The sequence below is a fragment of the Cryptomeria japonica genome, chromosome 2, assembly GCF_030272615.1.
Source record: "Cryptomeria japonica chromosome 2, Sugi_1.0, whole genome shotgun sequence".
Classification (NCBI taxonomy): domain Eukaryota; kingdom Viridiplantae; phylum Streptophyta; class Pinopsida; order Cupressales; family Cupressaceae; genus Cryptomeria; species Cryptomeria japonica.
In genome coordinates, this window is record NC_081406.1 from 100,584,654 (window position 1) to 100,612,572 (window position 27,919).

Consider the following 27,919-nt stretch of genomic DNA (forward strand, 5'->3'; position numbering starts at 1 on the left):
TCTCAACTGCACATCCAGACTATTGCTAATAATTCTGGCCCAATGAAGCGTTCCTTTTCCTTGGACTATCACCTGAATGAAGAAGAACATCCACTTTTCGAAGTAGGCGGCTTGGGGAGCCCCTGTAACTCGGTTGAGCATAGTTATCAAATCTCTGTACTCCTCCTGGAAGTCGATCCTATGCGGTGTGTTGGGAATCTTGTTCAAGCAAGGACGACTTTTGAGCAACCAATTCTTGTTGATGAGGTTCAGACAAGTGTCAGGATCATCTTCATACATTGACTTGGCCCCTTCTAAACTTTTGTAAATCATATCTTTATGCTCTGGAAGATGAAGAGCCTCACTTATAGCCTCCTCTGAAAGGTAGGCTAAGGTGTTCCCTTCCTTGGATACGATCAATCTTGATTGTGAGTCATAATGGCGGGCACACTCGATCATCAGCCCATGGCACTTGACTGCTGGAGGGAAACCTGCCGCCTTGATGATGCCACTTTCAATTATCCTCTTCGCAACAGGTGATGGCTTGCCAATGTAGGGGACCTCTTGAAACTTCTTCACGTTGAAGTTTCCCAAGTTGGTATCTCCGATATTGCTCCATTTAGACACGATCCTGGTCTCCAATTCGTCGTTCTTCCGATCTTCTTTGATGAGAGTCGGGCGACTAGTAGATGCTCCTGCCTTTGGAGTCGCCATCTTGACAACTACACAACATTTCACAATTAGTAATATATCTTGAAGCGTAGAAATATAGACTTAAAAGGAAGATTTAAGATTTTAATTAGGAAACTTCATGATAAATCTTGAGTTATCATTTCCTAATTAACTATGCAATATTTAGATTTTTCAAAACAAATGCTCAAAATTCAAATCTTCAATAATGGTGTTAAGATGATTTAGCCATACCTCCTCTTGAGTATTAAACTCTAAGAAATGATGCAAAAATAGATGAATTTCGCTAGGCAAAGTGTAGATCAAAGCCTTCTCTTGAATGAATTGCGCCACTTCTAGCTTGGAAAAGAATAAACTCCACCTCCTTCTAGTCTTCAACACTTGAAAGAAATTCGCTCCAAACAAACCAGATTTCACACCTCTAATTAGCTTTTCAATTTCGCACTTAAGACAATGATTGAATGATTTGAAATATAAAAAAAAAAACTCCTCCAATATATAGAGCGCTCACCCCTTTGCTCCCTCTAGGCCGACTTGGCAAAAAGGAGGTTAAAAATAAATAAAATTCCAAAAAAGGGGGGCCAACTTGGCAAAATAAATCAAAATAGTGCCTTGAGCGCTTCATATTTAATTTTAATTTAATAAAAATTAATTTTAAATGCCTTCAAAATAAAAGTTCGATTTTCTAAGGCTTAAAATTAATTTATTAAATGCCAAAATGCCTTTAATTTAATGCTAATTTAATTTTAATTTTCCAAATGCCTCAAATTTAGCAATTTTGGCGATCAAAATGCAATTTGGAGAATATTAATTTTTAAAACAAGGCTTGATTAAACTCCATGATGATTTCGCCCTGGACCCTCTCTGAGGGTCAGGAGTGATTTTTGAATTTTAGCCTTGAATTCTTCGCATCTTGACTTGAAAACCTCCTGGAGGGTAAATTGATATCCAGTTAACGTGTTGCACTTCAAATTTGGCATTTTGTGTGAGAAAAAATAGGTGGAAATGTCAATTTCGCTCTGGACCCTCAACAAGGGTCAGGAGCGATTTTCCATTTTCTAGCTAAAATCCACCTCAACTTGATTGTTGACCCTTCAATGTCACTCCCAAAATCCATTTCCTTGCACTACAGAGTTAATTCATCAATAATTTTGAGGAAAAAGATGTCTTTAGAGGAGATTTCGCCCTGGACCCTCAGCAATGGTCAGGAGCGATTTTCCATTTTTTGCTCAAAATTAGCATTTTTCAACGTTCAAAATCTCTTCAAGACATTTCAACTAAGCCTTCTCACTGACTTGCAAACTTAGCTTTATCAAATTTTGGAGAAAAGGTGTGATTTTGAGGTTTTTCGCCTTGGACCCTCAGCAAGGGTCAGGAGCGACTTTTTCATTTTTTGACTAAAAGATCTTCATTTCTTCATCAAAACACCTCCCCATCAAGCTAGATCATGTTAATACCTTCAAAATAAGCAATAAAATCCTCTTTCAAGTTTTTCGCCCTGGACCCTCTCTGAGGGTCAGGAGTGATTTTTGCAAACTGAGCTTGATTCTCCATCATTTTTCATTGAAACTTCATTCGTCATTAAGCAACATCCTTCCTTTATCCACTCCATCCAAATTTGCTTCGTTGTGTTGTAAGGAAAAATGAGGATTTCCAACATTTTTGCTCTGGGCCTTCTCTGAGGGTCAGGGGCGATTTTTCATTTTGTGACCAAAATCATCAAGTTTCAAAGGCAAAACAATATTCATCATGCTTTCGGAGGTCTCTTCACCTTAGCCTAACCTTGCCTTAGCACAATTTTGAAGAAAACATGAAGTTTTTGTGATTTTCGCCCTGGACCCTCAGCAAGGGTCAAGAGCGACTTTTTGGTTTTAGGCATATTTCTCCATCGTTTGGACTCCAAATTGCTTCCAAGGCATAAAACATCATCTCCTCTTCCTATCCACACAAGATTTTGTCCCAATTCCTCAAACAAAGGAGAGAATCCTAAAAGATCGCTATGGGCCCTCTCTGAGGGTCAGGAGCGATTTTTGTAATTGACTTCTAAATCTTCATTCCCAACGATCTCTTTTCACTTCAAGGCCACTTAAACATCATTTCAAGCTCATGTCTAGGCTTGTCTTTTCTCAAACTTGGATGAAAAAATCATATATTAGGTTTTTCGCCCTGGGCCCTCTCTGAGGGTCAAGAGCGATTTTTTGATTTTGGGTTGATTTCCTCTTTTGTTGATCATCCAAATTATATTCAACGGGTAGAACATGCTTTCCTTCATCCCTTCCAATCATAAAAATCACTTTGATCTTGCAAGGATAGTGCACTTTTGAAAATCTCGCTCTGGACCCTCTTTGAGGGTCAAGAGCGATTTTTGCTACCTAGACCAAAGTGCTTCACTTTTTATCTCGAAATTTCTTTGCCAAGGAAGATGTCATCTTGTTTCATGCCATGAATAAGTTCTCATGTCCAAGAAAGGTCAGAAAATGTGCACATAAAGAAAATCACTCTGGACCCTCTCTGAGGGTCAGGAGCGATTTTACCTTTCCTGGGCAAAACTCCTTCAATTCATCATCTTCAATCAAGTCTGGATACTTTATCATGCTCACTTCATCCTTCGCCATGCCTTTGACATCTCAAATCGATCAAATAAGGCTAAAAATGACCTCTATAAGATTTTTTGCCCTGGGCCCTCTCTGAGGGTCAGGAGCGATTTTTTTGTTTTCAACAAGGTCCTTCATCATTTCAAGTCAAAACTTCTTTAGGTGGCTGGAGAAAGTCATTCATTTCCCCTTCATACTCGAAACTTGGTCTTTTTCCATTGCAAAACGAAGGAAATCAAAATCTCGCCCTGGGCCCTCTCTAAGGGTCAGGAGCGACTTTTCCCTCTTAGGCCAAAAATCATCACTTTTCCTATCTTCAAAACTTCAATCACCTTTAGTGACGTTCAATCATCCTTCCGAGAGACCCTGCACAAAACACATTAGAAAAGTCAATGACAAATATGACTTAAACAATATTTTCGCCCTGGATCCTCAGCAAGGGTCAAGAGCGATTTTACCCTTTTAGGCCAAACTGCTTCAAACTTAAGTCTCAAATCACCTCACAAGGCAAAGTCAGGTCATTTTCAAGGCCAGGAACTAGTTAGCAAGTCCATCAAAAATAAGAAATTGCACTTAGCATAAAATTCGCCCTGGGCCCTTAGCAAGAGTCAGGAGCGATTTCTCCGTTTCAGGCATCATCTCACTTCAAAAAATGGATCAAAACTTACCCAGGCAAGAACACACAATTTCTCCTTCAAAAATGCTAACACTTAGTCAAAATTGGATTCCACCCTAAAAACCCTGATTAGACCTAACCTAAGACCTATTTCACTCCCCTGAAAGGCTTACCTTATTTCAATCATCTCAATTCTTCGGGAGGACACTTAACAATTCTCCAAAATTTGACTGGACTTAGCCTGAATGACACCCAAAAGGAACCCCTAAGGTTTAGCCCTAGTCCAGGATCACCACTCACTCACTCAAAACCCTAAAACAGAGAGAAGAACAAGTAGAGAGAAAGCAAAAAAACAAAGCGAAAAGAGGGGGCCCCCATTCTAATGGGGCGATGTGTGAAATGGTCACAACATCTAGCGACACCACTGAGAATGTTCTCGAACATTTGGGAATCAATCCATCTTAAAGAAAAAACTCAGAAAATCTCCCTCAATAAAACAAGGAATTAAACAGCACTTACAAGAAGAGACCTTCATATTGAGATAAAGTATTAAGTCCACAGTTACCCATGTGTGTGCAAATGAGTTAATTCCCCTCAACAAGACAATCATGATCTCCAAGTTCCCCTATGATGAGCTACGTAGTTTATCTGAACTCCAAAAGCATCCTGGATAGAGCCTCGCTGCCAGTCAGACGTCCATAGTCCCGACGAGGTTATCGCCGCAAGCTCACGAACATTGCTCCATTGCCAGCCAGGCGTCTATAGCCCCGATGGAGTTATCCATATATTCCCATTAGCCAATTTTGATATTTCCTTTTCGGCTCATTTTCCTTTTTTTGATTTTTTCATTTTCTCATTTTTCCTTTTGATATTGCTTTTTCGTTCCGTCAATTCTTTTGGCTTGTGAGCAATGAAGCTCACTAGGGTTTGAGGATTGCGGTGGCGCTAAAGCCAGATTTTAAATTTTTCACCGATCACAGCTTTGTCTGAAAATCACGACGACTCGGAGATTATAAGTGTGAAAAGATATAATAACTGGAGGACAATAATATCTGAGTCCAATAAGCTAATCTTACTTCATTGCAAATACGGCTTGACTCAAAATTTTATCAAGAGAGAACTCCTTTGAATTTCCAAAAGACCTCATAATTGTCCAAATGAAGCAAACAATCTAGCGAGAAGTCAGAATGCTTCATGACAAAATCGCCCAATTTCAAATGGATACCCCTCGGGACAAACCAACTAACCTAAACAGAGACACCAAAACCACCTAAACTAAGACCAAAAAACAAAGCGAATGACAAACCAAAACAAAGCAAACCAGACAAGCAAACTAAACTAACTATGTACAAAGGAAGGCCTCTTGAATTCTAGGACTGGAAGTAATGTTTGAGATACCTCCCATTGACAGGCAATGGGACGTCTTCTCCAGTTAAAGTCTTCAGTCTAAATGCATTTTCTCCTAAAATCTCAAAGATTTGATAAGGGCCTTTCCAAAGCTTATCAAATTTGTCATGTTCCCCCCTTTTCTCGTGTGCCTTATCCCAGTACAAAACAAGATCTGAGATCCGGAAAGCTTTGACTCTGACCTGCCGATCGAACCATCTTTTCACAACTCCCTAATGCTTTGCAAAATTCTCCAGTGCTTGATCTCTCTTTTCTTCAAGATTCAATAACTGTGTTAATCAGGCTTGGATAACATCGGTGTCTTCCATGTATTCTTGGATAAATCTCAAGGTCGGGATCCTAAGTTGCATGGGGAATATCGGGTCTTGGCCATAAACCAGAAAATAAGGTGAAATCCCTAATGCATTCTTGGTCTTTATTCTATCTGCCCAGAGGGCGAATCTCAGTTGAGTATGCCATTCTATCGAACTTCTCTCTAGCAATTTCTTGATAACACTGAGTAGATTTTTGTTAGTTGACTCAGCTAACCCGTTACCCTGAGGATAATAATTCGATGAAAACTTAAGGGTTATACCGTACTCAAAAGCCCAATTTGAAAATTTCAATGATGTGAATGCTGAGCCATTGCCGCAAACTAATGCATAGGGACACCCAAATCTTGTGATAATGTTTTCCTCCAAGAACTTAATTACGGCCTCAGTAGTGCATACCTTGAGGGCTTGAGCCTCCAACCATCTGGTACAGTAATCAGTAGCAGTGATGATATACCTGTGTTGTGTTGAGGATGCGGGGTTGATGACACCAATGAAATCCATCCCCCATTTTGCAAATGGTCTTGCTTCGATTACTGGATTCAATGGCATGGCAGGATTCTTTTCTCTGAAGGCGGCGACTTGGCAAGTATGACAAGTCCTGATATGATTAAATGTGTCTTTGAAAAGTGTAGGCCAGTAATAACCTGCCCTTAGGATCTAATGAGCTGTTGCTAGGTTAGCTCCATGTCCGGTCCCAAACTTAGAGTGAAAATGTTCAATTATTTGTTTGGCCTCATCTTTGCCAACACACCTTAGATATATTCCCTCGTGATTCCTGCGATATAGAACGGATCCTTGAAGCATATAATGCTGACACTTTATCCTTAATGCTCGTTTCTACGTGGGTGTCATGTGGGCGGGGCATTTGTTGTTGAGCAGGTACGTCACAATTTCCTTATACCATTCATCTTGGGTGACATCTTCTAATTCATAAACTTGTTGAATTAATCCGGGGCCGTCGACTGCCAATGTCTGAGCTAAGGCTTGTCCTCGAACAAGTTTCATAGGCTGGATTTCAATATCAAACTCTTGAATAATGGCAACCCACTTGCCTCTTCTTTCTCCTAGTTCGTTTTGCATGAGGAGAGTCTTTCCTGCTGCATCTGGTACTATTGCATAAATTTTGGCCCTTAAGAGATAATGTCTGAACTTTTTAACGGCTTTGACCAATGCGTATGCTTGTTTTTCAATATTGGGATATCTGAGTTCTGCATCTTTCAGTGGGGTGCTCATAAAGGCAATTGGGTTCTCGTCTTTCTCTTCACTCCTCTGGGTGAGAATAGCCGCACAAGTGTATTCAGAGGCGAAGGAATACAGGTAGAAGGGGTTGATGTAATCAGGACTGATCAGTACTGGTGCTTCCGCGATTGTCGATTTTATCTCCTCAAATGCTCTCTTGGCTTGTGTCGTCCATTCAATCTTTGCGTCTTTCTTCAACATCTCATTCAAAGGCCTGACTATCTCGGCAAATCCGGTGATAAATTTCCTGACGAAGTTGATCTTGCCGAAGAATGATTTGAGTTCCTTCTTACTGGCTGGCAAATTAATAGTTGATATAGCCTTCACTCTTTCAGGATCGATAGAGATTCCCCTTTCTGAAATAACATGTCCTAATAGTTTTCCTTCCATTACCCCAAATATGCATTTTTTCGGATTGAGAGAAACACCATATCGTTTGCACCTTTGGAATACTCTTCTCAAATCATCTACATGATCTTCCCTTTTTCTTGAGAAGACTGTAATGTCGTCCATGTATATGATAATGCATTTCCCAATTAGGTCTCTGAAGGCGATATCCATGGCTCTCTAAAATGTGGCCCCGGCGTTGATAAGCCCAAAAGGCATTCTTTTGTATGCGAATGTTCCCCACTTGGTAGTGAAAGCAGTCTTGAGTCGATCTTCAGGCTCGACTAATACTTGATTATAACCTGAATATCCATCCAGAAAAGACATCATCTGTGACCCGTTAACACTCTACAATACTTCATCCAGTGATGGCAATGGATAATTGTCCTTTTCTGAAGCTCGGTTGACATTTCTGAAATCGACACACAGTCTGATCTCCCCATTCTTTTTCCTGACAGGAACCAGGTTGGCGACCCACGTCGAATGTCTTACTGGAAAGATGATTTTGGCTGAGAGCAGCTTCTTAACCTCTTGATATATTAGGGGTTCCAGCAGAGGATTGACCGGCCTTTGTCTTTGTCTAAACGGTTTGCTTCCTGGCTTCAAAGGGATTGTGTGAGTGATAACTACGGTATCATAAGTCTTAAGGTTCTCATAACTCCAAGCGATGACATCTGGGAAATCTCTTATATTTTTCAAGATACCATTTCTTTCTGGTGTGGTGCAGGCCTTTCCAATGAACACATTCTTAACTTGTCTATCATCACCAACGTTGATTTTGTTGCACATGTTTCCTTCCATGCTGTGGTTTTTCATTTCTTTCAATTTGTCGGGATCAAAGATTCTTTCTAGCTCCACCATTCCTTTTGGGATAGTGTTTGTCTTCAAATTCAAAACTCCTTCTGCATCCAATTCCGCTCCTTCCACTTCTTCTTCATCAATGATTTGGGCTAAGAAGACATCTGTGTTGGTCAAGAAATCCAGTATATGCTTGTCATCTTCAAACACTTGAAAATTGGTGATGTTATCTGGGACTGAAGGTACTGAGGCTAGCTCTACTGTGAACTTCTTCAATCCTTCCATCGCTAATGGAATCAAAGAGCCGGCGGCTTGTGCAAGAGAATTAGCCACTTGACTTTGGTGCCTATATATGGACTTGATGTTGAATGCCTCAAAACTCTCGATGAGGTCCCAAACTCGATTCCGGTATCTAGTCAGTCTTTTGTCATGACATACATATTGCCTTCTGATTTGTCTTATAGCTATTTCTGAGTCTCCATATACTTGCAGTATTTTAGCCTTCTTTCTGATAGCCAGCAATAACCCATGAATCAAGGATTCATATTCAGCCACGTTATTAGTGCATGGAAATTGTAGCCTATGAGCGGCGAGGTAAGTTTCTCCTGTCAGGCTAATTAATTCGAAGCCTGCTCCAGATCCTTGTTTGGACTTAGATCCATCGAACCTTAATGTCCATATCGCATTTCCTTGGTCTTTCGTCTCTTCGTCCTCTTGGCTTTCGCTTGATGTGTCGGATAGAGTTTCATCCTCTGAGGAACTTTCAACTCCTGGGTCTTCCCTTTCTTCTACAATCAATGCCTATGGGACCCTCTTGTATACTTGTTCTAATGCAGTCTGGCACAAAGTGCAGGATAGTTCTGAATGGACGGCATTATGTATCTTGCACCAATTGGGGAGGAGTAGGTCTTGGACGGACGCCATGTTGCCAAGTTGCACACTTTGTCGCACGTTCCTGTGGACAAATTTTCTAAAATTTTCAAACATTCCATCATCCTCTTGATCGGATCCTTGGTCACTTTCCACGACAATTTCTGTAGATTTGTTGTGACCATTTCACACATCGCCCCATTTAAAATGGGGACCCCCTCTTTTTGCTCGTTTTTGCTCGCTTTTCGCTTCGTTTTTTAGGGTTTTGGTAGTTTGTCAGTTGTCTGGATTAGGGTCAAGCCTTAGGGTTCCTTTTTCGATCTTTTCAAGCCAGAGTCCAGTCAGTCTTGAGAGCCTTTTGAGCTTCCTTTTGTATGATGCAATTTTGAATGAAATGAATTTGCCAGAATGGTCTGTTTTCAATTGGAATTTTTAGTGCAGAGTCTAAATTTGTCTAAGTGTTAATGATGAAAATGTGAATTTTATTCAATTGGGTAATTTTGACCAAATTTTGAGTTTTTTGATATTTGATCCTGGGCATGGGGAATGATTTGTTTTTGCCTTGTGAAGTGATTAAACGTGTGAAATCATGATATTTTGGCCTGTAGGAGCAAAATCGCTCCTGTCCCTCAGTGAAGGACCGGAGCTCGTTTTCAAAAATCTTACTGTCCCTGCAGGATCAAGATGAATTTCGAATTGGAAGTGATAAAGAAAGGCGTGATCTTTCCGTTGAATATAAATTGAAGAATTTCATGAACACGGAAATGCCTCAGGAAGCAAAATCGCTCCTGTCCCTCAGTGAAGGACCGGAGCTTAAAATCAAATATTGCTTTGTCCTTGCAGGATGTTAACGACTTGACGATTTGAAGAGATCAAAGGAGATGTGTTTTACCAGTTGAATATAATTTGAAGGCACAAACATGAAGAAAAATGCACCAAAATGCAAGATCGCTCCTGTCCCTCAGTCAGGGACCAGGGCGAAATCCATTGTAGCTCCCGTCCCTCTCCTAGGGACCAGAGCGAAATTTCTTATAAAGCAAAATTCAGGCAAAGATCAAGCAAGTTTTAAGTTTGAAGGCAAGAAAGGAGGTGAATTGAACCTGTTGAAGACAAATTGAAGATTATAAAACATCAACAAGGGACCCAAATGCCCAAGTTCGCTCTTGTCCCTCAGTCAGGGACCAGAGCGATTTTTATCTTAGATGAATTTCTTGCCAAGTTACAATGAATTCCAAGGCATGGATGAGTGAAAAGGTACATTACGAATCCGTTGAAGATAATTTTTGAGGTTAGCAAAGTGAGATGAGGCCTACAAGAGCAATATCGCTCCTGTCCCTCAGTCAGGGACCAGGGCGATATGATGGTTATGTTGCCTTTTCTTCAAGTTCAAACTACTCCAAGTCAAGGTGAAAGGTGGCAAGGGCGTTTTGAGGCGTCTCAATTAAGCACAAAGTTACAAAGACCGCTAAAATGAAGGATTTGCACTGAAATACCTAAGTTCGCTCCTGTCCCTCAGGCAGGGACCAGAGCGAAATTCCTATAAAGGCCTAGATTTTGAGAGTTTATCAAGTATTAAGTGGCCAAGAGGGATCAAAGGACTACATTTTACCCAATGAAGGCAATGGCAAGTTGAAGAAGGCAAGCATGGGTCCAGGACATTGAAGTTCGCTCCTGTCCCTCTCCAAGGGACCAAAGCGATATTTACTATATTGGCCAAATCCTTCCAAAATCACGTTAAGTCAAGAACATGCGAGGTGGTAAAAGGTCTAAGATATCTTGAGAAGATGATATACAAAGGTTTCAAACGTCAAACGACTATCAATTGAGCCAAGGAGGATGGATCGCTCCCGTCCCTCAGTCAGGGACCAGGGCGATTTTCACAAGATCCTTCATTTTCCGTCAAAATCATGTCAAAGCAAGGTCGCACAAGATCAAGATAGTCGTTTGGAAGGCAATGAATGAGAAGTTAAAGGTTAAGTACGACAAATGTTGGCTAGAACACTAAGATCGCTCCTATCCCTCTCCAAGGGACCAGGGCGATAATCCTCCAAACATCTAAATGCCTTGATAAAACAAGTGATACAAGCATGGAGTAAAGAAACAACGTTATTACTCGCCTTATGATGGAGATTGGAGATCAAAGATACAAGATCGAGGAAAAAAAAACATCTAGTTCGCTCCTGTCCCTCTCCAAGGGACCAGGGCGATATCACATCTAAAGGGCATTCATTTGCAAGGACAAGTTAGTCAAGTTCAAAATCTCTAACTAAAATGCCGATTTAAACGTAAGGATGAAGATGTTGAACGTCAAAAGTGCAAGGATCAAGACCAAGTTGATGGATCGCTCCTGTCCCTCAGTCAGGGACCAGGGCGATGAGGTTTGTATTTTTTTTTTATCTTCAAATTTTGGCGCCAAAACAAGCATTTTGAACTTATTTTAAATGCTAGGAAAATCGATATTTAATTAAATTAGCATTTAAAAAAATAGCGCAAGGTATTAATTAATTATTTTTGCCTTGTAAAAAATCGAATTTATTAATAAAAAAACGATGGCATTTAATAATTAATTATTAATTAATTATTAATTTAATGAAGCACTTGGTTTATGAAGGTCGGCCCTTGTTATTTATTTAAAAATCGTTTTAATTGCTATATTTTGCAAAAAGTCGGCCTAAAGGGATGAGAGGTAAGCGCTTATAAAGGGAGGTGAAGATTTTCATTTTCACATTGTCATTTTACCATCATCTTTACATGCGATTTGAGGAAGACAAAGGAAAGTGCGAATTGTGTTAAGGAGTGCGAATCTCATTTCAAACAAGGTGGTGCGAAGTATTATCCAAGGAGGTGCGAACCTTAGTTTGAACTAAGGCGAGCTTGCCAAAGACCACGTCAAAGACATCTCCAAGGGTGGCGAAATTGATAAGAAGAAAGATCACGTGGAAAAGGCCATCTAATTTCAAATTTTGCCTAGGCGAATTCTTCTATTTTGCATTCTAGAGTTAGCTCTCTAGTGAGGTATGGCGATATTGGTTTTATTGTTTTAATTTTGAATTGCTTATCGTCATAGCCTAAGTTTTGAAATTTTGAATTTTGAATTCCAGTAGCTCGATTGTTTTTTAGGAAATGATAACTCTAAGACTTATCATGATGTTTCCTAAAATTTATTCTCTAATCTATGTTATTTGTTGCAAAATCTAGTTTCTCACTATGAAATGTTGTGTAGGTATGGCGACCCCGAAGGCGGGAGCATCCACCAGTCGTCCATCTCTCATGAAGGAAGATCAAAAGACCGAAGAAGTGGAGACGAAGATCGTGTCGAAGTGGAGCAACATTGGAGATACCAACTTGGGCAACTTCAGCACGAAGAAGTTTCGAGAGGTCCCTTACATTGGCAAGCCATCACCTGTCGCCCGGAGAATAATCGAGAGTGGCATCATTAAGGCGGCCGGCTTTCCTCCAGCTGTTCAGTGCCATGAGTTGATGATCGAGTGTGCTCGTCATTATGATCCTCAGTCCAGAACGATCGTGTCCAATGAAGGAAACACTTTGGCGTACCTTTCAGAGGAAGCTATAAGTGAAGCTTTCCATCTTCCAAAGCACAGAGACATGATATACAAGAGCATAGAAGGAGCCAGGTCAATGTATGAAGATGATCCAGATGCTTGTCTAAGCATTATCAACAAGAACTGGTTACTCAAGAGTCGTCCTCGTCTGAGCAGGATCCCGAACACACCGCATAGGATTGATTTCCAGGAGGAGTACAGAGATTTGATCACAATACTCAACCGAGTTACAGGAGCCCCTCACGCCTTCTATTTTGAGAAGTGGATGTTCTACTTCATCCAGGTGATTGTTCAGGGAAAGGGAACCATTCATTGGGCTAGGATGATTAGCCATTGCTTGGATGTGCAGTTGAGGAGACTCAAGGCTACCAAGTCCTTCCACATGAGTTCATACGTCATCTATGCCTTGATCAGGAGTTTTGAGTATGCAGGACTACCTCACAGAGGAGTGATTGGAAGAGGACCCGACGAGGTCAGAGTTTGTGATTCCTATGTCCATTTGCATCATCCGCTAGGAAGCAACTACAAGCTAGTTAATGATACCTTCACGATGAACATCACAAGGACGTTGCAAGGTGGGATTCACAACAGATTATCTCAGGATGCACAGGAATTAATAAAGAGGTATGGTGCTTGGTTTATCCAATTTCCGAAGTTTACTTATATCAGAGTGCATGGATGTCCTTCACCTCCATACATGTTGCCGAGATATCCGACATACAGAATTGTGTTACTTGAAGTAACAAGACAGTTGGCAGCATATGCGAAGGCATTCAGACACAGACATGGGAATGGAGTTCCAGTACCTATCATTTTGGGCAATTCAGTTGAGGTATGTCCTAATGCTTTAGCTATGGATGACGCAGAGAAGGAGTTAGCCTTGTATTCTTTTTCATCTTTTGCTTCGAGAGAAAGCTTTGATCCACATGGACATTTAGAGGAGATAGTCGGTAGGAAGTTTAAGCATGAGTACCAAATAGAAGATTTTATGATGAATCTCTTAGATGATCTTGAAGTGAAACGAAAAATGCATTCTAGATTGCCTTTGGATTTCATCAGGAAATGCAGGATTTACAGAGTGGCCGACCAAGCTCAGGACAGTGGCAGACATATCCAGTCATCCTATGATCGAGAGAGTAAATCAGTAAGGTTAGATTGGAATGAGCCCGAGGTCGTGGATTTAGATGCTTTGATGGCTCCAGTCTTGTCTTGTACTCGCAGATGGGTTGACGTACAGCATCAGAAGTTGAGAGAGCAAGGCATAGCTATGACTTTCACTTTGGAAGAGAAACCAGCCGAAGGTGGAGCTAGTGTGAGCGAAGGAAATCCTAATCCTAGAAATTCAGGTGAAGGTAACCTTCGATGTGCGAGTGAAGGCAATCTCCATCCAAGAGGTTCGAAGAGGAAAGAAAGACCAGAAAAGAGGGAATCTTCCAAGAAGAAGCAAGGGGCTAATCGAGATCGTTCATCCGGTATATTTTCTAGACCAGAGAAGAGGACACTTCAAGTGGAAGAATCTATGGAGTCGATGGTACAGAACGATAGGCAGGAAGGAGGACAGGCACCGCAAGGGTCACCAGATGGATCTCTCCAAGATTACGAGTTAGATGAAGATAGAGAAGGCAACGAAATAACATCTCCTCCCAGACAAGAAGAAGTAGTACATAAGGAAATTCAAGTTCAAGAGACAAGATCGGCCATCCCAGATTGGTTGAAGGAAAGATTAACCAAGGTGATCGTGATAGAGGATGAAGATAATGCAATTGATTTAGAGAGCCTTGTTGGACGTTCTCACGAAGTAACAGAGAAGAGGAAGGCTACCAAGATGTCCAAGATGATTCGAGATGAGACTGGATCCAGAAAACTGCAGATAGCTACACCGGCAGTAGACAAATATGAAGGAGAGATCCTAGCAGAGGAATATGATATACAGACATTTGAGCTAGGACCATCCATAGCAGAGCAGACATTGGATGATGCCACCGATTCATTTGAGGCATTGAAAGACAAGCTTAGAGAAGAAATGGAGAAGAATAGAAAGCTTGAGAGAGAGGTCGGTGCATGGAGGACATATTTCAATCATCTCAATGAACCTTTGGGACGTCAGGATCCAGCTAGATCACCAGTGCAGGCACTTCCCCTTCAATCAATTAATGAGGCAGAAAGATTCAGGAATATGGTCCAGCGTACGAGTACTTGGATGGATAAATCTCATACAGTTGCCGTAGAGTTTGTAACAAGGATGATGAAAATTATTCATCAAGCTATCCAGGTTCTTGAGATAATCCACAATTTGATGATAACAGTAGCCGCATTTGCTCATACCAAAGATGTTATCATTCCTGTCTTGAAAGTAATTAGACACACATCAAGGAAGGTATTAGCGCAAGAAAAGATCATGGATGGAGGACCTCACAGTTTGCTTCAGTGGTCTACCTTACTCCATATGAAGAGTGTTTTCTTTGAGGACATCAGTACTAGATGTAGCCAAGTGGAGGAGGTGATCAATCCGATCCAGGACAGAGTATTTGAGGTACTATGTACCATTCTTGGTAGAAGGATCGAGGTCAAGACAGATGTGGATATGCAGGAATTAGAGGATAGAATCAAGGTCATCTTTTGCAAGGACGCTAATGTCACAGACGAGCAATATGATCAGATGTTTGCCACCATGCTCCTGATAGAAAGAACAAAGGAACTTGAAACTTCATGGGACGCAGCTCTTCTAGATGCATTCGATCAGGTCATTCACTTGGAAGAAAGTATGAAGAATCTTCCCGAGATTCCAATTGCTGAGATCGAAGGAATCGTATCAAGATTCATTGCATATGCTAAAAAAGAGAATTGGAAAGGGAATAAGATTCTAGATGAAAGGTTGTTATAGATGACATGGCACCTTAATTGTCATTGGTTTATGTCTCCTAGGTTTTTGTGCCAAATTTAATATTTGGCTATGCATTTAATATTGTTCAGTAAAAAGGAGGCCATTTGTAACAAACCCTAATTAGGGTTTAGGTGTCATGATCTTGACCGTTGATCTACTTTCAATCTGGACCATTCATTGTAATTGAGGATGCTATTTATACCCTCATTTTTCATTTCATTTGTAATGTAATAGAGAATAGATAATAGTGAAGAGATTAGAGAGAGAGTTTGATTAGAGTTAGAAGCAATTTTACTTTTGTAGCAAGATTGAGTTTGAGGAAAGAAATTCAAGCAATTGTTGTACATGATGACTTTGAAATCAATGAAATATTGAAGTTATGGTGTTTTGTTGCAACTTTCTTGGTTATCTTCATGGTTGTTCAATTTACTTGAATCATGCTCAATCAAAGTAGTGTGTTAAATTGAAAGATAAAGTGTGAGACTTGATCTTTGGTAGGATTCGTAATCCAAACCACTAGCTTCTTGCTGATTGTAGGAACGCCTTGCATGGTCGACTGGAGATATTTGAATCACTTAACCCTCAATCATTATTGTATCTTGGATATGTACCTTCGTGGTAGTGTCTTTGATCTTTGATGCGTTGAAAATCATTTGTTACCTTAGAAGATCGCATCAATTTCAATTGAGTTGTTATTTTATGGCGAAATTGAAGTTGGTAGAATCTTGCCAAGTCTTGTCCACATGAAGTCATTCTTAGGGTTAGATTAGATTAGACTTCTTTCAAAACCCTATCCTTTTGTTATTTTTTGAAAAGCTTCTTAGTTTAGTAAAATTTCAGACTTTCGAAGTGTAAGGCCCCTTGAGGATACAGCAAATCACATCATACCACTGGTGCTTGTCCACACGTAGAGACCCTACTAACCAGAACATTGGAGTCATCCTAACTGATCCTTCATGCGAATCTTCAGCAGTTAGAGACTTTATTCAAGAGAGGATAAGATGCCTTTAGGTATTTTATTCTGTGTATGATGGTGTACAAAACACACGTCAACAAGATTCCATCACTTCTTGTTGACCGTCTTTGTTCTGCAGGTTCCTGTATCATCAAGACTTCTTCCACTTTAGGTTTGTATGTCCCTAAATCTGATTCTAAGAATAGAACTTCGTTATCTTCTCCATACTCGGTTATCATAAGTCTCAATCTTGGAGTACTATATATTTTGATTTGGTTTGGAACTCCTCTCCAGGGTAGCCACATATGTGCAAAGTCTGTTGACACATACCCATTCAATTTTCGTGACCAATCTCTACTTAGGAGCATCCCATATGAGTCAAGGATATCTACGACTGATATGTCTATGAAATTTTGAACCCTTGGGTCTGCAGCCAATTGCATGTGGATATTGTTCAATTCTCCCATGACTGGAACTTCTGTCTTGTCTAATTGAGTGACTTTTCTTCTCGTTGGAGCAGGAGTTATACCTAGTCTCTGACAGACGGCCAGGGGCATCACATTACTAGAAGCTCCTGAATCATAGAGGCAGTTGTGCAATAATTTTCCAAAAATTCGGACTGACAGTAGGAACGGGGCCGGCTCATCTTTTCCTTGGGAAAAGATCGAGGAATCCCCACTATGTTCTTGATTCTTTACTTCATTGACCCCCGAATTGTTACTCTTTTCTGATGTTTCTTCTTTTGAATCGTCCGTCTTCTTCAGAGGCTTTCCTTTCTTGATCACATCTTTCTTAACGGCAACTCCCTTTTCTGGAAGAATCTGACTGGTGGTGAGGCTTTCTTTGACGGCGGGTTGAGTTTTCTTACCCTCGCCTCTTTTGAGTAACACCTTGCCTTCTAACATATCTTCCTTTTTGGTTGGGAAGGCCACAATCTAGACCATACATTCGTCTTGTTCGGATTGTTCTTCGTCATCAGCTTCCTCTTGAATTACATTGATGGTGGCTTGAACATTGTTAGCCATTTCTTTGGACGCATTCGGAACACTCGGCCTTACTATGTTTGAATCATTTAGGCTATTAATCACAACATCTTTAATCTCTGAGACCTTGAGTAGCTCATAAAGCGGTAGGCTAATTTTAACCTTCTTGAGTTCTTCCAACACCAACATAGCCAGTCTTTTCATTCCGTCCCCCACAGGAGGGGAAACATCCTTTTGCCTATATTCCCGTGCGTCTTGTGGATACTCCGGATTATTACTAGCCCGTGGATCTGGAGGAGTAGAGAAATTGTTTGGAGGGATCGATGTTGTCAGAGGTTCTTGATTCCTCTGATTTCTATGATAGACTCTTTGACCCATGCCTCCTGAGGATTGGTGAAATACCTTCTTTATCCCCTCAACTAGGACACTATTATTCAAGGGCGAAAAATAATACTCTGAGTCTTCAACAGGTTCATTTGCTGACGCAGGTGGAAACTGGGAACCCGGAGGTACCATTGGTCCATTAGCCGATTCTGGTGGAAATCTCTCATTTTGAGCTTGGTTGTTTTCTCCTTCCGATGAATGCTTGTAGCTCTCCACAATCATGGCTTGATCATACCGTGTTGTTGGGACCATTTCATATCCTATCGTGGGTGGATTGTCAGGTGGATCGTTGCTGTGCATCTCCTGCTGGAATATGTCGGCTGCAATTTTGAATTCAGGACACTGCAACTCAGAATGTTGGTTTGTATTGTGGAGTCTACACCAACTGGACAAGGCCGCCTCAGCTAGAAATACTTTACTGGTAGGATGATTCTCTTGATTCTATGAACTTGATGGGTTGTCCAATGGCGTCACCACGTTTCCATTATTAGGAGCAGTATTCCATGTTCTCCTTTGAAAGCCTTGGTTGTTATTTCCCTGATAATTAATATGAATGTATTATGGACGAGTGTCAAATATGGATAAACAGAGAACGGTAAGTCTCTACTTTAGATCTTCTTGCTGATAGACGGCCTAAAATGTTGTTGTCACAAAAGCTTGCACCCTTGCTGAGCTATCAACTCAACAACCTTGTGAAACATGGAAACAACCCCGAAGTGTGGGACCTTGCGCAAGGGGTTTGAATCTCCGGAGAAGGCCGGCTTCCCTCTCTATTCAGATGCAAGTGTTGAACCAACTCAACACTTCAAAACTTACTCCTAAGCCTATCCTAACAGCTTGCAGAGGAAAAGGGAAGAGAGAAATGCTTAAAATGAAAGGAGGTGATGCACCAAGATAAGATATTGTTTCCCTCCCTACCCGAAATGACACAAAGAATCAACTGAAATACCCAGGAGATGCACAAACTTCAGTTGCTGAATGTCAAGAGGGGAGAAGGTTTCCCACAAATCACACCTAGAAATAGGTTAACACAGCATATATGTGAAAGAAAGCCACAAACATACACTTATAATGAAGGTAAGAACACATACACAACATTCATAAGTTGAAGTAAGGCAAGAATGGTGATTTCAATTCATTCAAAGGCCAATGGCCAAATTTACAGTTGCAGAAATGAAAAAAAAATATACAAGTCTTCAAAAGAAGTGAAAGAGCATAGAAAAGCTCAAGCCAACAAGGAGAGAACCCTTTACAATGAGGCATAAAAGCCTTATATAGAAAATTGGTCGCATAGGAGAGACCATTGGTCAAGGGAGAGAAGCCTTGACCCTTGTGTGTGCAAGGAAATGTCAGTTAGGGAATGAAGGGAAGTGCATGCACCTGACATTGTGTACATGCATGCAACCTGGCCATACCCTAAAAATGCAATACTTCAAGAAGGTGGATTGACTGACACTTCAAAGTCAGAGCATGCAGGCATGACATAAGTAACCACAATAAGCATTGCCCTGTACCTCTCTTGATGGAAATCCTGCAAAATCATTAAATGCACCCCAGTAGCTCCACAAAAGAAGGTGCACAAGTCACAAAAGTCGTCAAAGCATTTAAAGCTTTGAGTGTTGATCACGCCATCCGGAAGTGTTGCAAGCTGGAAGGAAGTCGGAAGACTTTGGGAACTTGAGTTCCCAAAGTAGAGAAGACAGGGAAGGAACTTCGAAACCTCGGGGTTCTGGAGTTCCGAAAGAGAGGGAAGGAGACTAAGAGAAAAGAACTTCGGAACCTCGAGGTTTTGGAGTTCAGAAGAACTGGAGAGAAGGCAAGAAACTTCCAGGAAAGAGGAAGGAAAGAAAAAGAAAGGAACTTCGGAACCTCGGGGTTCCAGAGTTCCGAGAAAGAAGAAAAAAGGGGCTAAGGAAAGGGAGGAACTTCGGAACCTTGGGGTTCCGGAGCTCCGAGAAGAAAAGAGAGAAGGCAAAGGGAAGGAACTTTGGAACCTCAGGGTTCCAGCGTTCCGGGGAACTAGAGAGAAAAAGCTAAGGGAGGAACTTCGAGTTCCGGGGAACTGGAAAAAGGCAAGGAGGGAAGGAACTTCAGAACCTCGGGGTTCCCGAGTTCCAAGAAACTGGAAAAAAGGCAAAGGAAAGGAAAAGGCTAAGGAAAGGAACCTCGGAACCTCATGGTTCCGGAGTTCCGGAGAAGAGGAAAGAGAAGCTAAGGGAGGAACTTCCTCCTGACAAAACAACACTTCACACTTCATAATTCCATTGCTTTTTTCCTTGATCAACTAGGGCAGCGCTAGTCCATGGATCGTATCTTTGATCGGTTCTCACTGATGGGCCAAGGGTGTCATAAAATGACAACATTTTTGGCGATTTCTGCGAGATGCTTGCTTGCTTAGCATGAAGTCCAGAAGCCTTGAGCATCCATTGGGCACTGAGTCATTGAAAAAACCCACAACATGTGTGCACCATCGCTTGGAGGGAAACAGGAAACTAGAGCGCACACCCTCTCAAGGAGGATGCAGCAGGTGCACAAGCACTTATGAAAGCAAAACAACTTCTAGTCTAATATTTACATAGTCATCAACACCTTCTTCAGAAGCAGGGCTTGAGATGAATCCCATTCACTGGGATTGGAAGAACTTCGCCATCAAACCTGGAGGGATGAAATGCATTGGCCTCCTTGCAACTAGTGATGACATATGGACCACTCCTAATAGCATCAAATTTGGAGTGTCGCCCAGCTTTGGCTCTGTCTGCATCCCACTTTAGAACTAGGTCTCCCTCTTTGAAGACCCTATTAGTAGCCTTTTTGTCAAAAGATCTCTTGACCTGTTCTTGATGAGTCTCAAGCGTATGCATAGCCTGACCTCTAACCTCCTCCAGCTCCATAAGCTCAACTAGCCTTACTGTCATGGCATCTGATGTGCCAGTTCAAGAGAGGGTAACTCTAGGGAAGTTGGAAGTCTTGCTTCTTTCCCATATACCAGCATGAAAGGGGAGTTATCGATCGCCCTCTTGGGTGTGATCCTGTCAGCCCATAAGGTTGTCCTCAACTTAGTATGCCACAACCTCTGGTTGTCTGATGAGGTTCTTGTTGGAAGATTCAGCTAAACCATTACCCTGCCTTGGCATTGTCTAATATGATGGTGGAGGGGACACCGAATCTTGTCACAATTCCATTAAGGAATTCCAACACTAAGGCCTCAGTGGCATCCCTCAATGCAACTACCTCTGTCCGCCTAGTGAAGTAATCTGTTGCGGCCAAGATCCACTTGTGGCCAGCACTAGAAGGTGGATTTATCATGTCAATGAAGTCTAAACTCCATTGCGCGAATGGTTGATCTGCTCGGATGGGGTGAAGAGGTAGGGCAACTAGTCTTTGCTATTCAAAGAAGAAAGCACATTTCTTGCAATTCTTCACCCACCTATGTGAGTCATTGAATAAGGATGGCCAGTAATAACCAGCCCTCATTATTTTGATAGTTGTAGTCCTTGCAGAGAAGTGACCCCCTGAAGAGCCATCATGAAATTCTTCTGACTTGATTTTGCTCGATACATCTTAACAAGACCCCATTAGAGTCTCTTCGAAAAAGGGTGTCATCCACTAAGACATAGGGGATGGACTGTAACCTGAAATGCCTCCTTTTGGTCCTATCCATACCTTGGGGGTATCTACCTTCCATTAAGAAGGTGGTCATGTCACTTACCCAATTGAATTGAGTGTCGTTGCTAGTTGGTCGATCCTCTTGTAGCACAAGGGCGATCTCTGAAGTAGTCTCAGAAGATGAGACAAGTTGTTCACATAGGCCCCTGCCTCTTACAAGCTTGGTGATCTTGATGTTGATGTCGTATTCCATGACCTTGGTTATCTACCCAGCCCTCTTCTCACTGGATCTTGTTGTTAGACAACATGTGTCTGAACTTTTTAAATGCCCTTACAACAGTGAGGACTTGCTTCTCTATATAGCTATACTTGAGCTCATAGTCCTTTAACCCCTCACTTAAGAAAGCAATAGGTTGCTCCAAATTATCATCGTTCAGCTATGTTAGGACAGCTGAGATGTTGGATTCTCCTCCATAGGTATAGAGGATAAAATCCCTTTCATAGTTAGGATTGACAAGGGTAGGGGCCTGAGCAATTGCTTGTTTAATTTCTTCAAAACCGACCCTCGCCTCCTCAGTCCAACTGAAAACCAAGTTTTACTTCAACATGGAGGTGAGGGGTTTTACCATGGTGGCAACGTTGGGAATGAACCTCCTCACAAAGTTTATCCTACCAAGGAAACTTTTCAATCGTTTCTTGTGATTGGGAAGTGGGAGAGAAAGAATAGCCTCCACTTGCTCTGAATCAATGGTCAAGCCATCTTTGGATACAATGTGTCCTAGCAATCTTCCTTGATTAGTAGAAAATACGCACTTGCTAGGGTTCAAGGACACACCATACTCCCTGCATTTCATGAACACCTGCTCAAGATGACCAAGATTCATGCTTTGAATAAACAATTATATCATCAAGGTATATAAGCACAAACTTTGCTAATACACCCTTGAAAGCCATGTCCATTGCTCTTTGAAACGTGGCACCTGCATTGGTTAGCCCAAAAGGCATCTTACAATAAGCATTGGTACCCCACTTAGTAGTAAATGCAGTCTTGTATTGGTCTGAGTCTTGGACTAAAATTTGATTGTAGCCTGAATACCCATCCAAGAATGAAAATCTTTCCGAGCCACTGACCTTTTGGGTAATCTGCTCCATGGAGGGAAGGGGATAATGATCCTTGAGGGAGGCACTATTGAGGTCCCTAAAGTCTACACATAGCCTAATTCCCCATTCTTCTTCCTTACAGGGACAAGGTTGGCCACCTAGGAGGAGTGCTTGATAGAGAAGATAATATTGGCTTTTATGAGCTTGGTCAACTCCTTCCTCGTTAGTGGCTCAACCTTGGGGTTTATTGGCCTCTTCTTTTCTCTAACTAGCTTTGCATCCGGGTTTAGCTCTATAGTATGCTGGGCTAAGCTAGGGTCAAAACCCTTCAGATCTTAATAGGTCCAAGCAACTATGTCATCATATTTTTGGCAAAGCTCAACAAAGGCCTCTTGTTCGGTTGAGGAACACACCTTGCCCAAGTTTAAAGACCTGCCCTCGGCAACAACAACTGGCTTGTAATCCCCCATCTTTGCAGCCAGGTTCATCTTCTTCTTCAACTGATCACTCAAGTTGAAAATGCCTTCCAAGGTAACTAGACCTTTGGGCAACTTGTTGGAGTTGAGCTGCACGATTTGATCTCCATACTGGTCTTGCATCTTAGATTGATTTTTAGCAGAAAATTTTGCTTCATTTTGCAAGAAGTTAACAATTTGTTGATCGCTTTCGAACACTTGCCAATTTACCTAATTGTCTGAGACAGCAGGCCTCACAACAACCCTGCTGTGTTGTTCCTTCTCACTTGCAACATGCACTGGTATATCAAATTGAGCACCAACCGCCACAAGCCTATCAGCATGCTTGTTCTGACCTCTAGGAAAGCTCTGGGTATTGAAGGCCTCGAATCCTTCAATCAAATCCCAAACCCAATGTTTGTATGATTTGAGTAGGTTGCTCTTTGTTATGCTCTGAGCTCGGATGTGATTAACAACCAATTCGCTATCTCCAAAAACTTGCAAGGATCTGATCTTTCTGCTTTGTGCAAGTTGGAGACCTTGGATCAAGGCTTCATACTCAGCGACATTGTTGGTGCAACCAAAAGAGAAAAAACATTTCTCTTTCTCAGGAGAAACAAGCATCACACCGGCACCTACACCATTCTTGTTTCTCGAACCATCAAAAAACATGCTCCATAACCCCTCTAAATCTCCTTGTGTCTTCTAGCTAGACATGTGGATGCTTGATTACTATGAAAACACAATGTAGCTTCAAGTAGTCATGTTGAAAAATTGAGGTAGTGAATAGAATAGGTAAGACAACAAAAGCAAACAAATAAATGGACATCCTTTTAATCCATGGAAGGATTACACTAGGTTAAATCAGTTTTGTCAATCCGATCATTGCTAGGATATACTCTTCATTATATTTCAAAACTAGCAAGTTTAGTGATTTCATTATACAACACGTTGGTTGCATTCCATATCAAAACCTATTATTCCATGAGAGTTCCATACAATGTGCTTTGTCTTGGATGCTATCAAGGATAATGTTTTCATTTGTAACAGACCAAACACTTAATATGCAATTTTAAAATTACAACTTGACAAGAAACTATTTGTCGAAGCATGACATCAAAGAATTCTCATTAGAGTAAGCTTTTCAAAGTCTAACAAAAGTATAGCAATGAAACTTGTTGGAGGTCATTATTAAAACATGACATCTAATGGTTAGTTGATAGTGGAAGCAGGATGATGATGAACCTGTTATTTTGCAAGGACTTGAAGGGGACAGCTTGTCAAATTTCCTCATGTGCTCCCCCAAGTTTTAGGGACAAGGACAACAAGGAATGGCGGGATGTGTTTCTAGTACAGGGGTACCTTTTGGCAATTTTTGGGGGGATGGGACATGCTATTAAAAAATAGGCAAATTTTTTAAAATATGGAGAAATTTCAAATATTCATATCATAACATTGACAAAGCATTCATCATAGACCTTATAGAACCTTAATACATAACATTTGACTTTAGTTAAGATTTCAAATGAGCATTTACAAACGAAATTAACAAAATTTAAATGCTTTAATTGTTAATGTGCATACATATTAAATTGGAATTATAGCAAAATTCCTCAAAATGTGGCTGACAAGTAAAGAAAAAATCCATAAAACAAGCTTGTAGGCTCCCAAATTCTTTGATTTTAGTAGGTGGTCCTAGGTTTAATATTTTTCAGTCCATGGTACATATGTAGCTATGCCTTTAAAAGCAATATTTGCTACTTTCCACTAAAAAGATGAGATATTCTACTTCAGTTATTAAGGGTGAGTATTATATCTTATTTAAAATTTGTGAGTTGTTTGCAATGTAGTATTAATCGTGCTATCATTAGCACATTGTTGCACGTAGATAGTCTAGTTGTGAGGCTCTTTGATTGTAGAGGTTGTAATTTCATTCTCTGGAATAATATAATAAGCTGCCTCGAAATGTAATTTACACAGCTTGTGCAATCAATTTTAATAGAAGTCATTGATATGAATATATTATGTTTATTATACAAAGCTATGTAGGTGGCAAAAGTAGGAAGGGGAAGTCCTCCAAAGTCAAATTTGCAATTAAAAATTGAGCCAATATAGATTCAAAAGGTTTAGTGTTGAGTTGTGTATAGTATAGTCTTAATGCAAGAAGGGAGCTCAATTCTGTACATCAAGAGAAACCTATCAGATTGCAACTTGCATCTGTTCAATTTATTTAGTGGTGGATCTGACCAATCTTGCTATTGGAAATGTCAAGCAGAAGGAAAGCATCAAAGGATCTATGGACTACAATTTGGCTCCACAAGATTCAAGTAAATCAACCAAAGAGAAGCAATAGTTGCAGAAGGGCTGCAATACAGGAAGACTGTTGAATAAGTGTATAGGATTTGGGGGCTGCAAGGAGGTGCAATAGGGTTTCTTTTGCAACAGCTATTAATATAGTGACAATACGATTTCAATTATTATGGTGATAACAAGATAAGAACTGGTTCTTATTAAGAATGATTAATTAGGAAGAGTTGTTGGAAATAGATGTCGCAAAATTATTCGCTCGTGATTTCTCAATGAAACATTTAAGACCTTAATGCAATCTTCCTTCTGTTGTTTCCATTTACTTATTTTTCTGTATGTTTGGGGAAAGTCTGACCACAAAACCACACAAAGAACCATGTTAATATGTTTTATATGATCCTATAAAAAAAGTAGTGCTTGAGCACATATGTCATGTTATCATGAGTACAGACAAATCCAGGCACCAATCCGTATCAGGGAGTCACACTTCATATTCAATGGTGGATACTGAACGTTGATGAATCATGTGCAGAAGATCTTTTATTGTGATTACAGTTGTACTGTGAAAGAAAGGGTCTGCTTTTGTATAATATTTATACAGCTAAATTGTAGTCACTGCAGATGTATATATCATCAAGATAGATGCATTTACCAATTCTGATAAATGTGTCAGCATAAAGAAGCAAAACTGCTTGTTCATTTTCTCAACTATCTAATAAGCTGATATGCCTCTATAAACTGTTTATAGTTTTATTATGGTTTGGAGGAGAGTGTGATCTCATGCTTCTTGTGAGATGCTTGTACTGATATGCAATGCCAATATTGATTTAGTTAGAACATGTCCTATTAGTTTTGTCGAACTGTATTAGAGTTCGGCTTCTAAGTGTCTGCCAGTCTATATTAGCTGTGGTACTGTATTAAGTGCTTATGATTAGTTTGGCTGTCAGTTGTCCTTATGTGGGAATATGTAGAGGCATACACTTGAATTTCTTTTCTGAAATATAGTGAAGAAAGCTTTACTTTCAACCTGTTAACGGAAAAGCATTGACATAAAGAGTCAATCATGCTTTTTGGCTTTGGCATTATTGTCTAATTTATTTAGTCAATTACAGGGTATGCTATGCAAAGAGTATATGTTGCAGATAACTTATAGATCAATGCACCAGCTTCCAGAATTCAACATTAATTTGACTTTTAGGGGGATAGGAGCTTCTTCAGAAGTGTCTGTGCCCATCCATGCAAGTTTGTGTGAGAAAGAGACAAAGAGACAAAGAGAGAGGGAGGAGAGGAAGACAACCTAGCTAATACTGTCTCCTTGGTAGATATGAACTGCAGAGCTTCAGACCAAGTAAATTCCACATGAAATCCCAATCCAATTTCAACAAAAATGTGGCGTGTATCTGGCCTGCACATTTAACAAATATTCGTCAACTTCATATTAAGATAGAATAAACAACAATAATAACTTCTTCTATTCGCAACACAACACATCCAGGTTTCCAACCTATATTCAGTTTTTGGGGAATATATTAGATTATGGAGTTTTCATGGAATTAGATATGCACAATGTTACTTGAAATCCTCTACTTTTTATAACTACCACCATAATGGCTACTCCAACTCTTAACTCCTCCATTAAGCATTGAAAGCTACAGAAAAAAGACAATGGAGAGATTAGTTTGACAATAGACTTCACAATCTGAAGAATTGAAAAACCATTTAATTTCTCAACGTGTCAACTGCTGCAGTAAGTGCTTTTGCCTCTTATCTCCTCTTTACTATCACACTCTCATGCTGCACATAAGATTAATTAACTCTACTGTAGCATTTCCTTAATTATCTCAATGGCAGATGCAAATGAAGTTCTTGCTTATAATAGCCAACCCATAGATGACCACCTTATAAACCATCTAATGTTTGTCACTCTCGACTACTGAATGTACAGTATTGAAAAAAGCAATGTGTGCATACAATACAGGTTAATCCACAAAGACATACATATATAACATGCTATATACTATATAGTACTCAAGCTTGAGATATCAAATTAAAATCCTTAAATCAATTAATCAATCAAATTAGACTGGTTGATATTATTTGATATATTGTCAAAACTTCCCCGTTAATGGGGATGGAAGGGAAGGGTTGATGCTTCAAAGGTTAGGAAAAAATTCAATGGAACGCCCAGCACCCCCACCCCGACAAAGGCTAGTACAAGTTAAATTTTGATGGAACATTCAAAGGAAATCTGAGAGCTTCAGCAGCCTGTTGCATTATTCAAAATGAAGAAATCAAATTAACTGTTATACAATCTTTTGTTCATTATCTTCTTGTCCTAGTTCATGATTAATTCTCTTAGATCTGTACCTCATATTACAATTTCTTACTTCACATATACTGGGGCAACTATGAATTCAAAGGATCTTTGCCTATATGATCATCTCCATAACTTGAATGTCCTATTCTTGCAATGAAATACCATCTACAAGTGTGTAGAATTTCTACCCTCTCGTGAAACCTCGTGAATAATGACTTGTCACTTGAGCCTTTCATGGATTGTCAATTTACAATTTTCATTCTTGAACTACAGTCAACAACTCTATCATGAGATGAAGCAATTGGCCATAACAATTTCTCCAATCTATGACATCAACAACATTATCAATGACAATATTCTAACAATCTCTCATATACCTGAAATCAATGAGAATTTCCAATCATCGATATACCCTTGACATCAATGACAACATTTCCAACATCTTGATCATCCTTACACATGTTAGTCGA

The 27,919-nt window shown here is 40.3% G+C and overlaps 1 protein-coding gene across 1 annotated transcript in view; it reads right to left on the reverse strand.

Annotated features, from left to right (window-relative positions):
• Positions 1-27,919, reverse strand: part of LOC131054299 (uncharacterized) — a 191,498-nt gene that overhangs the window by 26,367 nt on the left and 137,212 nt on the right. The window contains exon 4 of the mRNA XM_057988773.2: positions 26,430-26,537. Coding sequence (XP_057844756.2) covers positions 26,430-26,537 — 108 coding nt within the window. The remainder of the gene's footprint in view (positions 1-26,429; positions 26,538-27,919) is intronic.